We start from the raw sequence: 15,362 nt of genomic DNA on the forward strand, positions 1-15,362 counted from the left end.
CATAATATTATCAAAGAAAATAGAACTTCACAATCGCACTGAGCTAAGGGAAGACACTGACACAGACTCATTACATGGGATAACCGGAGGCTCCGAGCCGCGACTTCTGCCGCACTTCACAACACGCGCAGGTGGAGCAGAGCTTAGTTTCTCATTTGGTGCAGCTCTGATATACAGCAATGCGCTAACTATATGTTACATGGGACTACATGTCATTTTTTGACAACATCTTATGTTCATCACTTCATATGTTTCCACTGATTCTGAGTTCCAGCCTGTATTATACTCCGGAGAGGCATTAACAGCTTTGCAGGTTGGTATTGGAAACTGTCAGCAAGCATGACAGATATCTGAGCTAACTCAGGATCAGTGCAGGATAAGTAATGTAATATATGTACACTGTGACTGCACCAGCAGAATAGTGAGTGCAGCTCTGGAGTAGAATACAGGATGTAACTCAGAATCAGTACAGGATCAGTAATGTATGCACACAGTGACTGTACCAGCAGAATAGTGAGTGCAGCTCTGGAGTATAATACAGGATAAGTAATGTAATGTATGTACACAGTAACTGCATCAGTAGAATTGTGAGTGCTGCTCTGGAGGATAATACAGGATAAGTAATGTAATGTATGTCCACATTGATTCCACCAGCAGAATAGTGAGTGCAGCTCTAGAACATAATACAAGATAAGTAATGCAATGCATGTACACAGTAACTGCACTAGTAGAATAGTGAGTGCTGCTCTGGATGATAATTCAGGATAAGTAATGTAATTATGTACACAGTAACTCCACCAGCAGTATAGTGAGTGCAGCTCTGAAGTATAATACAGGATAAATAATGTAATGCATGTACACTGTAACTGCACTAGTAGAATTGTGAGTGCTGCTCTGGAGGATAATACAGGATAAGTAATGTATATGCACAGTGACTGTACCAGCAGAATAGTGAGTGCTGCTCTGGAGGATAATTCAGGATAAGTAATGTAATTATGTACACAGTGACTCCACCAGCAGAATAGTGAGTGCAGTTCTGGAGTATAATACAGAGTGTAACTCTGGATCAGTACAGGATAAGTAATGTATGTACACATTGACTGTACCAGCAGAATAGTGAGTGCTGCTCTGGAGGATAATACAGGATAAGTAATGTAATTATGTACACAGTGACTCTACCAGCAGAATAGTGAGTGCAGCTCTGGAGTATAATACAGGATGTAACTCAGGATCAGTACTGGATTAGTAATGAAATGTACTGTATCTACACAGTGACTCCACCAGCAGAATAGTGAGTGCAGCTGAGCAGGGTGTAATTCAGAATCAGTAGTGCAGTGTATATACTAAGTTATTTAGCAGTGTTCAAGGCTTTACATAGTAAGTTTACCTGCAGTCCCATGTAAAACCATATATAAAGCATTGCTTGTTGCAAACCAGAGCTCTGCCATAGAGATATATGAGCAGTGCAGCTCTGCTACATCTGGATTGCCGCAGACAACACATGGCATCTACCTTTCTAGAGCCTTCAGCGTAAGTGAATGAAAATTTACCGCACATTACAACAAACAAGACAGAAAATGAGGCCAAGTTCTCCATGAAGTGTAACCCACATAGAGCGGTGGCTGCTGCAGCCGGGAACGTGTCCTTTCATCCTCTCATCTCATGTACTGAAGAGGCGGAGGAGGAGGTTGTGTTTTCCATCAGTATCTGAAGCTTATTAAATATGGACAGGTGACATCTCGTGTTGTTTTTCGCAGGAACAGTCCTGTCACCCGGCGCAGGTGATGAAAGGGGAGCGTGCCTACAACCTCCGGCACGTAAGAGGCAGAAGAGGTGCAGCGTTCATCACTGGCGCCCCCGGGCAGCTCATCAGGAGGGGCAGGGGCCCGCGCCAGACCCCGCTCTGCTTCATAGAATCAAGGTGTCCAATAACTAAGAAGAGCCAGAAAAGGGGGGTCCCGAATACAAAGTGCCACCCAACCCCCAACATTATTACGCCATTATCAACAATTCGGGGTCTAGTTATTTATTAATGATTTGGGGCTCCCTTCCTATACATCAATTATTTGGGGTCTAATTATATAATAATAATAAGTTTTATTTCTATAGCGCCAACATATTCTGCAGCACTTTACAATGCAGAGGTGACGTACAGACAATATGAGACAATACAAAATAACTTGCTCCCGAATTATTAATATATATTGTTGAGTTGGGGGTCACTTCTCATATCTCATTGATTAGGGGGTGATTATAGAATTCTAGGTCAGGAGTCACCATTTATTAATCATTAGGTATATATCAATAATTTGGGGTCTAATTATCAGTTATTATTGGTCTGGATACAGATCAGTCACATATATCAGTGATTAGGGGTCTAGCTGTATATTAGGTCAGGGGGGTTAAAGTGAACCTGTCAAACGTTAAAGTGAACCTGTCATCAGAAATTTAGCTATAAAGCTAAAAGTTCCCCCCTCTGCAGCTCCTGGGCTGCATTCTAGGAAGCTTCCTATAGTTTTTGTGGCCCCTTTTATTCCAAAATAAATACTTTACAAACTTGTACCTTTTCGTATGCAAATTTTTTAAATCTTCCATGGGGGCGGGCTGCCTGATGTACGTTGCTGTCCTCCTGCCGAACTACGCCGCCCCCGAACGCTGAATTTGAAACCTCAGGACGCCGCCCCTGGGCGCCCGTGGTCCCGCGCATGCGCTGTGCTACTGTAGCGGTGCCGTGCACTGCGTGCACGTGTGACCGCTGGTGACGCTTTTGCGCGGGCACCGACTGCTCCGTCCGCTCCTCCCATCTATTTCCTGCTGCTGAGCAGGATGGGAAGGAGGTGACGTCCGGTCATCTGGCCAGCGAGCGCTTGCGCAGAACGCTGGAGGAAGAGGGGAAAGTGCGGTCACAAGGTTATGGGCGGCACTTGCTGATGACACTCACAGCGCCACCCATAACCTCGTGCCCGCGCAAAGTGTCACTAGTGGTCACACGTGCACACAGTGCACGGCACCGCTACAGTAGCACAGCGCATGCGCGGGACCACGAGCGCCCAGGGGCGGCGTCCTGAGGTTTCAAATTCAGCGTTCGGGGGCGGCGTAGATCGGCAGGAGGACAGCAACGTACATTAGGCAGCCCGCCCCCATGGAAGATTTAAGAAATTTGCATACGAAAAGGTACAAGTTTGTAAAGTATTTATTTTGGAATAAAAGGGGCCACAAAAACTATAGGAAGCTTCCTAGAATGCAGCCAAGGATTTGCAGAGGGGGGAACTTTTAGCTTTATAGCTAAATTTCTGATGACAGGTTCCCTTTAATTTATAGGGGTCACGTTCCATATATCATTAGGGGTAAATGGAGGGTCCGGAGTTCTACAACTAATACCACCAACAATGGGGTGAGAGTATATACATTGTATCTTTGTCTATAGGAAGTCGGCAATTGAGAAGTTAATATGTCGGGATCGATTAGAAGAGTCGGTATCTTGGGTGAGGGGCTCATTTCATAGTCATGCATTAATAGGGAAGCTGGGCATCAATTCACAATGTTAGTGACAACATGCACTTAGACTGGAAATGCATGTTGTCTCTCCCAGTTTCCAGCGCTGCTCCACTGCACTTCTGGACCATGTGACCTGAAATAATCCAGATCACACTGGGTTTATGGGTGTACCAGAAGTCGATTTCACAATGGAAGTCTATGGAGCTCTGTTCCGAGACTTATAGGCTCGGATCCCTCTGTGTGCCGGCAGAGGAGTGGAGCCGTGCTGGAAACTGGAGAAGACCGCAATCGGTAAGTATTTCAATGCACTTACACTACATTAGAGACATATTTACAGGGGTGTGTCGGGGACTTTAACATTGATGACCTATCCTTAGGATAGGTCACCAATGTCTGATTGGAGAGGGTGCAACACCCGGCACCCCCGCCAATTAGCTGTTCCCGGTGCCTCCAAAACTACCCAGTTGTGCTGCACGGCACAGCTCCGTCAATGGAATAGTAGCTGCGGCCAGGTTTTTCACATCCACCCGCTATTGATTCGACAAAGATGTGGGTATGCAGTACCCGGCCTCCTTGCATTTGACAGTGCTGTGCAGCTCCACAACTGATCAGTTCTAGCCGGTGGCAGCATCGGGAACAGCTTACCAGCGGATGTGTCAGGTGTTGCACCCTCGCCAATCAGACATGGTAAAGTCACGGACAACCCCTTTAATATTTTTTTGCTGGGAGCTTCTTATAGGGTCAAATCAAGCAGTACAGTTACCTCAAAAAGAAGGGGTCAGTGTATATATATATATATATATATATATATATATATATATATATATATATATATATATATATATATATACATATATATATATATATATATCATCTCAATATGTCTGGGGTCACTGACAAGAGGAGTAGTCAATCTACATCAAAAGATTATGGTTAGGTAGGACCTCGCAAAAAAAGTCACCATTTTACATGGAAGAAGATCAGAAAGTTGGGAGTAAGTGAATCTGTATCATAGATTTGGGGGACATTACATAACAAGATTATAAAGTTGGGGGTAAGTGAATCTGTATCATAGATTTGGGGGCACAATACATATGAAGATTAGAAAGCTGAGGGTCAGTCAATCTGTATCATAGATTTGTGGAGACAATACATAAGAAGGTTAGAAAGTTGGGGGTCAGACAATCTATCATAAATTTGGGGGGACATTACATGAGAAGATCAGAAAGTTGGGGGTCAGTCAATCTGTCGCATAGATTTGGGGGGACATTACATGAGAAGATCTGAAAGTTGGGGGAAAGTCAATCTGTATAATAGATTTGAGGGGACATTGCATGAGAAGATCAGAAAGTTGGGGGTCAGTCAACTGTATAATAGATTTGAGGGGACATTACATAAGATCAGAAAGTTGGGGGTTAGTCAATCTGTATAATAGATTTGGGGGGACATTACATGAGAATAGGATACTCTGAAAAAATGTAACTTTGTGTAAGTGATCCCCAAATGGGCGCCCCCTTTCCTTTCGTAAATACTTGCTCCTTGCTTGGATTTGTAACGATGGAGTCTACAGACATTCGGCTAGTTGAACACTATTTGTGGCCATTTCATGCAATCGAATTCCACTGACTTTGCTCATCCAAACACCCTCATCCCATTTATCTGCCCCCTAGAAATCAAGCGAATCCCAGTAGAGCCACTTGAACCTCGTTCCATCAGTCATCTGTATCGGTCAAGACGCTATTTACACACACATATGGCTTGGTACAGGAGAAAGATGTCCATAAACATTAATATAACTATATATATAATATATAGACAGAGCTGGCTGCTATTGTTTTCTTCACGGAATAACACGTAGAATATACTATTATATAAAGACGACAGAAGGGGATCGGGGGAGGGGAGGTCAATACTAAACACCACATCAAAGAACGGGATCTACTACTGGGTGCACATATCGGAGCGACTATAGAAAATTAGGCACAAACTATATAATGGCTTCTAGGAAAAGGGGGTCAAGAAATGGATGAAAAGAGTAAAGTGATGAATGCACGAATGTGCCAACTGGCTCAGAATATTCTGAACTGTCTTATGGAAGACATAGGATTAGCACTTGGCAAATCAAGAGAAATGCGATTGGTTGTCCATTGCAAACCATCAGTGCTGCTGCAGGTAAACTTAAGATTTATACATTTTGTAGGGTAATCACTGGACATCCAATGGTTTTAATGGGTGTCCATTGGTTATATTGGGCGTCCATTGGTTTTAATGGGCGTCCATTGGTTTTAATGGGCATCCATTGGTTTAATTGGGCATCCATTGGTTTAATTGGGTATCCATTGGTTTAATTGGGTGTGTATTGATTTTATTGGGCATCCAATGGTTTTAATGGGCGTCCATTGGTTTAATTGGGCATCCATTGGTTTAATTGGGCGTCCATTAGTTTAATTGGGCGTGTATTGGTTTTATTGGGCGTCCATTGGTTTTAATGGGCGTCCATTGGTTTTAATGGGCGTCCATTGGTTTTATTGGGCGTCCATTAGTTTAATTGGGCGTCCATTAGTTTAATTGGGCGTCCATTGGTTTTAATCGGTGTTCATTGGTTTTATCGGTTGCCCATTATTTTAATGGGAGTCAATTGGTTTTATTGGGCATCCATTGGTTTTAATGGGCGTCTATTGGTTTCATTGGGCATACATTGGTTTTAATGCACGTCCATTGGTTTTAATGGGCGTCGATTGGTTTTAATGGGCATCCATTGGTTTTAATGGGTGTCCATTGGTTTTATTGGGCATCCATTGGTTTTATTGGGCATTCATTGGTTTTAATGGGTGTCCATTGGTTTTAAAGTGGTGTCCATTGGTTTTAATAGCAATCTGTTAGTTACAATGAACACCCATTGGTTTCATTGGGCATCAATTGGTTTTATTGGGTGTCTTTTGATTTCAATAGGCATCCAATAGTATCATTTGACACATTGGGTTCAAGAGGTGTCCACTAGTTTCAATGGTCCCACATTGGTTTTATTGAGCATCTTTTTGGTCTATGGAAAGTCTGAATGTTTAAGAGGCTATCCATTAGTTTCAGTTCAGTGTGCATCATTGATGTCTTCAGATATTACATGGTTTCAATGGACATAAATTGGTTTCATGGTTGTCTATTAATTTTTTTAGACATCTATAGATTTGAGTGAAATCCATTGGTTTTATTGGATTTGGGTGTCCATTGGCTTTCATAGACAAATATTGGTTTTATGGGAGATCCATGGGATTCAGTTGGCATTCAATGGTTTTATTGAATGTCTATTGGTTCCATTGGGTTTACTGGACAACTACTGTTTTGATTGCACAGCTAATGGATTCAATGGGCATCCACAAATTTCAATAAACATTGACAGTGCTTCAGAACAAAGAGCCCTTTTAGATGGAAGTGACAGTATTCAATATAGTGGGTTACCAATAATGGGATCCCCTCTATTACCACAACATGCCCTCCTAGGAAAATTAGACTCATTATTAACCAATAGTTCTGTCATTTGATAAATCAACTGAACGTCAATCAATGCCATTATCTGATGGCTTGTTAAAGGTGAAAGGGCAATTTTACTTTGCATAGTAAACAGGAAAGACCCTGCAAAGAGGAAAGACAGGAAGAAAGACAAATAATAATAGTTGCATAATACAGCAAGTAGGAAAGAGGATTGAAAGGTATAAAATAAATTATAGGGATTTCTAAGATGTATCTTTGAGTTATTTAGGCATTAAAGGATCAGTCCACTGACCAATAATCAGTACAGTAGCCCATGGTAAATGATATGTAAATCTATAGTTGGAAGACTCAATCATGGGCAAAGTCATTTCTTATATTGGTCAGAAGGATGACCCTAAGGGGTCGCAAAGAGTGACCCTAAGAGGTCGTAAAGAATGTCCCTAAGAGGTCTTAAAGAACAATCCGAAAAGGTTGTAAAGAATGACCCAAAGACATCAAAAAGAACAACCCTAAGAGGTCGTAAAGAATGACCCAAAAAGGTTGTAAAGAATGACCCGAAAAGGTTATAAAGAACAACCCAAAGAAGTCATAAAGAGCGACTCTAAAAGGTTGTAAATAATGACCTAAAGATGTCAAAAAGAACAACCCTAGTAGGTCATAAAGAACAACCCTAAGAGGTCAAAATAAACAACCCTAAGAGGTCGTAAAGAATGACCCGAAAAGGTTGTAAAGAACAACCCAAAGAAGTCATAAAGAACGACCCAAAAAGGTTGTAAAGAATGACCTAAAGATGTCAAAAAGAACAACCCAAAGAGGTCAAAATAAACAACCCTAAGAGGTCGTAAAGAATGACCCGAAAAGGTTGTAAAGAACAACCCAAAGAAGTCATAAAGAACGACCCAAAAAGGTTGTAAAGAATGACCTAAAAATGTCAAAAAGAACAACCCTAGTAGGTCATAAAGAACAACCCTAAGAGGTGGTAAAGAATGACCCAAAGAGGTCATAAAGAACAACCCGAAAAGGTTGTAAAGAATGACCCAAAGAGGTCATAAAGTACAACCTGAAAAGGTTATAAAGAATGACCCAAAGAGGTCATAAAGAACAACCCGAAAAGGTTGTAAAGAATGACCCAAAGACATCAAAAAGAACAACCCTAAAAGGTCAAAAGAAACAACCTTAAGAGGTCGTAAACAATGACCGAAACAGGTCATAGAGGAGTTAATATTGAGCCTAAATAGCCCCAGCAAGGACAACTGATAAAATGCAGAATACACTTTCCAGTGATTTCCCGAAGCTCGGGGATAAGAATCCAGTGTATAAGCATGTGTGCGCTCCGTGCTAGGACTATTAAGCCTCACTATTGGCTTTGCACCACTGCAGACCAAATTCAGCTTTTGCATAATGGACAGTTGGAGAAAGTCACTTTCACCTTTGTGCCATGAGAAGTTTTTGGACCTGTCCATAAAGGTTTTTTTTCTAATATTTTAAGGTGACAAGTAGAAGAAAACCAACATCAACTTGTTTAGGGTTTAGATGTTTCCTTTCTCAAGCTATTGGCTTCCTTAGATATTTTTTTAGGCTCTAAGCCTGGTATAACCATCACTATTCACCTGATGGAAAATATACAAGGCAATATCTACTTGAAGAACGTTCCTTCTGTCGACTTGAGGAAGCCACTCAGATGAGCATTAAAACATCATTCATACACTTATCACCAACAATCCCAATGGGTTCATCTATTGACCCGAATATGGCTTCATCCGTTGATCTAATGAAGCCACCATGATGAGTAGTGGATATTTAAACCAGTCCAGTTTACTACTGTAACATATGACTTGGATCTCGAGAGATCTGAAGATAAAGCAAGACCAGAACCACTCAGGACAAATAGGAAAGATGCATTGTTGTGTGTTACCCATTGACGATAGACTAAATAATGGAAGTTCTCTGCTTTACAATGAAATGGCTCACACTCTACACAATACTCTTATATCATGGCAGGAACAACTACTCTATTTTCTACTATAAAATAATATCACTTACTGCAGCTGGACAATCATCGTCAGAGGCACTGCTGATATTTGGCAGTCAAACAAAAGGTTGTGGACACTATAGAGAAGCAACGAATGTGCAAGGCGGTCAGTTTAGGTGTTGGCTACAGCATGCAACAAGGGATCCTACTGTTTATCTAAGAAGCCACCTGCACTGTCGGCTACGGGAGAAGAAGACAACGGATGTTATGAGGAATGTGGGGAGCCTGTACGACAGAGGTACAGACACCATATATACTAGCATTGTGTTCCCAGCTCCATATCCTTTGGAGGAAGCTTCAAGCCAAGTGAAGAGGTGCCCAATGGGTCAATCATGTTCTTATAACGTTCTCCACGGTGTTTGGACAGGAACGGACCCCAATCTGGTTGCGGAGAGCAAACCAGCTTCAGCCTCTGCAAGGAGAAAACACAAGGCAGGTTAGTAAGGAGTAAAATGTTGATACATTTAGGAAACATCACTCTCTAAGGCTTTTCTATAGTGGTGAACCTCTCATAGAAGAGGAGCTAAGAGAACTGGAAATCCATCTAAGAAAATCTTGTCCAGATTCTCAAGTAGGTATTGTTGGTGAGACCATAAGATCTGAGAGCCATTGTGCAGTGAATATATTGATACAAATGTATCTAGTGACCCTCTCATTTACATTATCTGATATACTTGTAATCAAGCATATAGGGTTAGCCTGGAAGAAGAACCTTGAGTGATCTCCATCCCCTGTGTGACTATGGCGTATTTTGCTTTTGTAATAACTTGTCGTTCCATTCAAAGCCAATCCAAGACTCAACAGAAAGTGTTTAGTCAATGGAGACTAAATGATTTCTGGCAGTAATCAGTGGGAAGACTGAATAGTAGGTAGGAATATAAGGTCTTTGGGTACAAGGACTAAATTAGTCACCATGTCCCTGCACCGTCATTTGCTTCTGTCACCACCAAATGTCCCCCTTTTGGTTGGCACCAGAATGCGTTCATTGGCTTCATTTGACATGTATTGGTTTCAATGGGCATCTATTGACTTTCTTGGAAGCCCATTGGATTAATGGTACATTTGCAGGACTCATTGGGTAACCATAATGCTACGATACAGCGGCTCATTGATTAAAGGGGTTGCTCACTAGTTTGACATTGATGGCCTATCCTTAGGATAAGTCATCAATGTATGATCGCCGGAGTCCGACATGACACCCCCCCGCCGATCAGCTGTTCTCGGTCCCAGTGGCGACTAAAAGTGCTCAGATCCGGAGCTGCTCCGTCTTCAGATAGCTGCCGCAGCCGGGTACGGCACATCTGCCTCCTATTGATTAGAATAGGAGGCAGATGCGCAGTACCCAGCCGCTATCAGAAGACGGAGCAGCGCCAGATCTGCGCATTTCTAGCCGCCTGCTGCTGCCACCGAGACCGAGATCAGCTGATCGGCGGGAGTGTGGCTTGCCAGACTGTGGCCGATCAGACATTGATGACCTCTCCTAAAGGGGGCTTTACACGCTACGATATTGCTAGCAATTGCTAGCGATAGAGCGTGAAAGCACCCGCCCGCGTCGTGCATGCGATATCGTGTGATCGCTGCCGTAGCGAACATTATCGCTACGGCACCGTCACATGCACTTACCTGGTCGGCGGTGTCGCTGTGAATGCCGAACAATCCCTGCCTGAAGGGGGAGTGGCGTTCGGCGTCACCGCTACGTCACTAAGCGGCCGGCCAATAGAAGCGGAGGGGCGGAGATAAGCGGGACGTAACATCCCGCCCACCTCCTTCCTTCCGCATTGGCGGTGGAGACAGGTAAGGAGATGTTCCACGCTCCTGCGGTGTCACACACAGCGACGTGTGTTGCCGCAGGAACAAGGAACAACATCACTAATGAGAGGTGACCGATTTTTGGTTTTAGAACGACCTCTCCACGGCAACAATTTTTTCCACTTTTGCGATCGTTTTAGGTCGCACATAAGTGTCACACGCTGCGATAACGTTAATGCCGACGGATGTGCGTCACTAACAACGTGACCCCGACGATAAAATATTAACAATATCGTAGCGTGTAAAGCCCCCTTAAGGCTAGACCATCAATGTCAAAGTATTGGACAACCCCTTTAAGTCAATGGTTCCTCACTGAGCCACATACGACCAGCAGAAGACGTCTCTCCCGGAGGGACCTAAGTGAAATCTATGACATGCATCTTCTGATTCTTAACCAAAGCTTCACATCTACTTTTTCCTCAATTACGGGATCCAGAAGCCAAAGACATTGGGAGCCTCAAACTAATTGAATTTGTGTTTGTGATAATCCCCCGAAGTATACAAAACCCAGCTAAATAAGAAACCTGCGTTAGAAATGAGATTCTAATTATCTGCGAATGATCGTTCTCCACCGAGGTGCACGCAGGAGAAGAATGGCCTCCATGTCTGATGCGGATAAATCAGGGCCAGGGGCGCTGCGGGCGCCATAAACACAACAATTATTGGTTTATTCACTATTAAAATAAATTGAGCTTCTAATGTCGTTATTTTTAATCTCCGCTAAATTGCCATTTTGACTCCTCGACCTCCCAAGTGAGAAGTCATAAATGCTATGGATTAGGCTGGGGACGGGGCTCTTGGCGAGGTGCAGGTCCATGACAGAGTGCGCTGTAATCTTTTTATAATCCAGCTGTTCTCTGCCTATTGGAAGACACAATCTTATTTTTTTTTTTGTCTTACAATGGGCAGAAATAATCAGTCTTTAGTATGCAAAACCAGAGCGCGGCTAATGATTGAGCCGCTCGGAGCCGCTACCTCAATAAAGCTGCCCGGCGCCAGATGCATTTTGATGACAAACATGATTGGAATCCAGATGACGGAGCAGAAAAGCATCAGCCACGCCAGCACCATGGACCACGTCGGGTAGTGATAGCTGCCATAAGTCATGGGCTCCCACTGGTAGAAGCTGAAGCACAGAATGAACTGGAAGAGAAACAGGAAAATGATCAGACGGCGACACATTGTAACGACACAATCCTGCGAGGGGCAAATAATACAGTCTCACCGGAGGCAGAGTCATCCCGGCGTCTTCTTGTTATGGCTCAGTATATCTTACAACGCTAAAATGTCAGTTCACATTATGGCCACTAGGGGCGCTGTTCTGTCTGAATTGTAGGATCAGCACGTGCATCCCCTGAAATACTCTGTGCTGCAGGGAGCACCTGCTAATATTACTTCTGACCTGCAAATACTTCACCGTATGACTCTGCCCCTCTCACATGCAGCCATGATCATGAGTGGAAAGGTTCTTGTATCCACAAGATCCACACAGTCCTCTCCTGAAATACTCTGTGCTGCTGAGAGCACCTGCTAATATAACTTCTGACCTGCAAATACTTAACCATATGGCTTTACCCTTTACATGCAGCCATTATCATGAATGGAAAGGTTCATGTATCCACAAGATCCGCACAAGCCTCTCCTGAAATACTCTGTGCTGCTGGGAGCACCTGCTGATATTACTTCTGACCTGCAAATACTTCACCATATGGATTTGCCCCCTCATATGCAGTTATCACGAGTGGAAAGGTTTCTGTATCCACAAGCTCCGCACAATCCTCTCCTGAAATACTCTGTGCTCCTCAGGAGGCCCTACACCTTCCACTGTGTAGGTCTATGACCTCCCACAAGATCAGTCCACTTCTCTCCTGAAATACTGTGTCCCTGACAGCATACTGCTCCTACTACTGTATTATTCTTCCATCCTGAAATACTCTGTGCTGCTGGAAGACATTTCTCTTCCTATCATAAAACTGATTATAGTGCAAAGCTTTCTTTTAGCCCCATGACAACCCTTCCAGCCCCTCTGTCACCCTGAACAACACTTCCTTCCCATGTGTCCCCATGACACATACCTCTGTGTCAGCATGAAAATACTTCCTTCGCATGTGTCCCTATAACAACACTTCCTATGTGACCCCATGACAACAATTGTTTCCTCTGCGTCCCTATGAAAACACTTCTTGCCCTGGTATCACCCTAAACAACACTTCTTGCCCATGTCCCCATAACAATACTTCCTTCCCATGTGTCCCCATGAAAACACTTACTTCCCATGTGTCCCCATGACACATGCCTGTGTCCCCATGACAACACTTCCTCTCCATGTGTCCCCATGACAACACTTCCTATGTGTCCCAATTACAACACTTGCTGCCTCTGTGTCCCCATGAAAACACTTCTTGCCCCAGTATCACCCTAAACTACACTTCTTGCCCATGTCCCCATAATAACACTTCCTTCCCATATGTCCCCATGACAACACTTCCTACCTCTGTGTCCACATGAAAACACAGCTTGTCCCTGTGTCACCCTGAACAACACTTCTTGCCCATGTTGTCATAATAACACTTCATTTCTATGTGTCCCCATGACAACACTTACTGACTCTGCACACCTGGATCTCATTGTTACCATAACATTATGCATAGTAAACTATCAAGCCCAGCTTTCAGCTATGAGGTCTGGCATCCTATGATAATGCTGAGATACCAAAGTACAGGACCAGGAAGTTTTGTCATAGGGACACAGCAGGCTTGAAACTTCAGATCTTTACAATCAATTTAATATTTAAGGGAAAGTAAATAGAGAACTTCTTTTACATAAGATGAAATTAATTTCTGGCAGATAAATGTATAGGTGCAGAATTAAATGTAAGCGATGTATAGATACATAATAATTCTATTTGTCGTGTGATATAAAGCTAATGTATATACGTCCTTTCATCACTAATCGCACCACATCCCTGCCTTTCTTTTTATTTCATCTTTTTATTTATCTTTATTGGCTGTGATCAGGATTGGAGTAGAAATTCTGTATTAATGAAGCAGACGAGGAGCACACATTGTACATGCACAGAATGGCGGCACTCTCAGGATATAGTATATATAGGACCCCTCCCTGCACTGTAACATATACAGATATTTCTCTTTGCTTGCTCTATGCTGCCACCCAGTGTCTTAAAGTGGGAACTGCACCCACATCAAACATCTGTTCTAAAAGGAACACTTGGAAGATATTTCTTGTCTTTGCAGCTTTGTAGGGACTCGTACTCGTCATACTGGTCATACTGGTTCCATGGGCAAAAGTATTCAAATGAGCACTTAGTGGTACTAGAAACACAACATATGCAGTAAATTGAATACGCTGCTTATTACTAGCATTTTACACCTTCGTATACAGATTTCTTTTTTTACTTATTGTTCAGTTCCTTCCTAAATGCAAAGTTAAACAACTGTATAGCCTTCATATTTTAACGTTTTGCTGCTGCTGAGTCTATAAGTCCTTCATCTAGCGGAGTGATCTACAAAAATGTTACAAATCCATCCTGCTGCTCCTGATTCTTGCTATATGGGGGCGCTCACAAAGTATATAGGGTGCTTTGTAGGTATTCACAAAGTATATAGGGTGCTTTGTGGGGGCTCACAAAGTATATAGGGTGCTTTGTGGGGCTCACAAAGTGTATAGGGTGCTTTGTGGGGGCTCACAAAGTAGATAGGGTGCTTTGTGGGGGCTCACAAAGTAGATAGGGTGCTTTGTGGGGGCTCACAAAGTAGATAGGGTGCTTTGTGGGGGCTCACAAAGTAGATAGGGTGCTTTGTGGGGGCTCACAAAGTAGATAGGGTGCTTTGTGGGGGCTCACAAAGTAGATAGGGTGCTTTGTGGGGGCTCACAAAGTAGATAGGGTGCTTTGTGGGGGCTCACAAAGTAGATGGGGTGCTTTGTGGGGGCTCACAAAGTAGATGGGGTGCTTTGTGGGGGCTAACAAAGTAGATGGGGTGCTTTGTGGGGGCTCACAAAGTAGATGGGGTGCTTTGTGGGGGCTCACAAAGTAGATGGGGTGCTTTGTGGGGGCTAACAAAGTAGATGGGGTGCTTTGTGGGGGCTCACAAAATATATAGGGTGCTTTGTGGGGGCTCACAATGTAAATAGGGTGCTTTATTTGGTAGTTCACAAAGTATATAGGTCGCTTTGTGGTGGTGGCTCATAAGGTATATAAGAGGCTATGTGGGGGGCTTGTGCTGCTTTTAGGTGCAGTGTGGGGGATCATAACGTATAGAGGGGACTATATTGGAGCTTATACTGTATATAAGAGGCTGGGTGAGGGTTCATAAACTATATAGCAGGCTATGTGGGGGTTCATAAAGTATATAGGGGGCTATGTAGGGGTTCATAAAGTATATAGGGGCTACGTGGGGGCTCATAAAGTATATAGGGGCTATTGGGAGCTCACAATGTATATAGGGGGCTATGTGGGGGTCTCACAATGTATATAGAAGGCTATATTGGTGGCTCCAACTGTATATAGGAGGTT

The 15,362-nt window shown here is 43.3% G+C and overlaps 1 protein-coding gene across 2 annotated transcripts in view; it reads right to left on the reverse strand.

Moving 5' to 3' along the window:
- Positions 1 to 3,287: 3,287 nt before the first annotated feature.
- SLC6A5 (solute carrier family 6 member 5) overlaps positions 3,288 to 15,362 on the reverse strand; it is a 108,759-nt gene continuing 96,684 nt past the window's right edge. For both annotated transcript variants that reach the window (XM_075325544.1, XM_075325545.1), the window contains 2 exons: positions 11,804 to 11,971; positions 3,288 to 9,431 (listed from right to left, as the gene is read on the reverse strand). In XM_075325544.1, coding sequence (XP_075181659.1) covers positions 9,276 to 9,431; positions 11,804 to 11,971 — 324 coding nt within the window. In that variant the 3' untranslated portion in view covers positions 3,288 to 9,275. The remainder of the gene's footprint in view (positions 9,432 to 11,803; positions 11,972 to 15,362) is intronic.

This window comes from Anomaloglossus baeobatrachus, chromosome 10 (genome assembly GCF_048569485.1).
Source record: "Anomaloglossus baeobatrachus isolate aAnoBae1 chromosome 10, aAnoBae1.hap1, whole genome shotgun sequence".
Lineage (NCBI taxonomy): Eukaryota > Metazoa > Chordata > Amphibia > Anura > Aromobatidae > Anomaloglossus > Anomaloglossus baeobatrachus.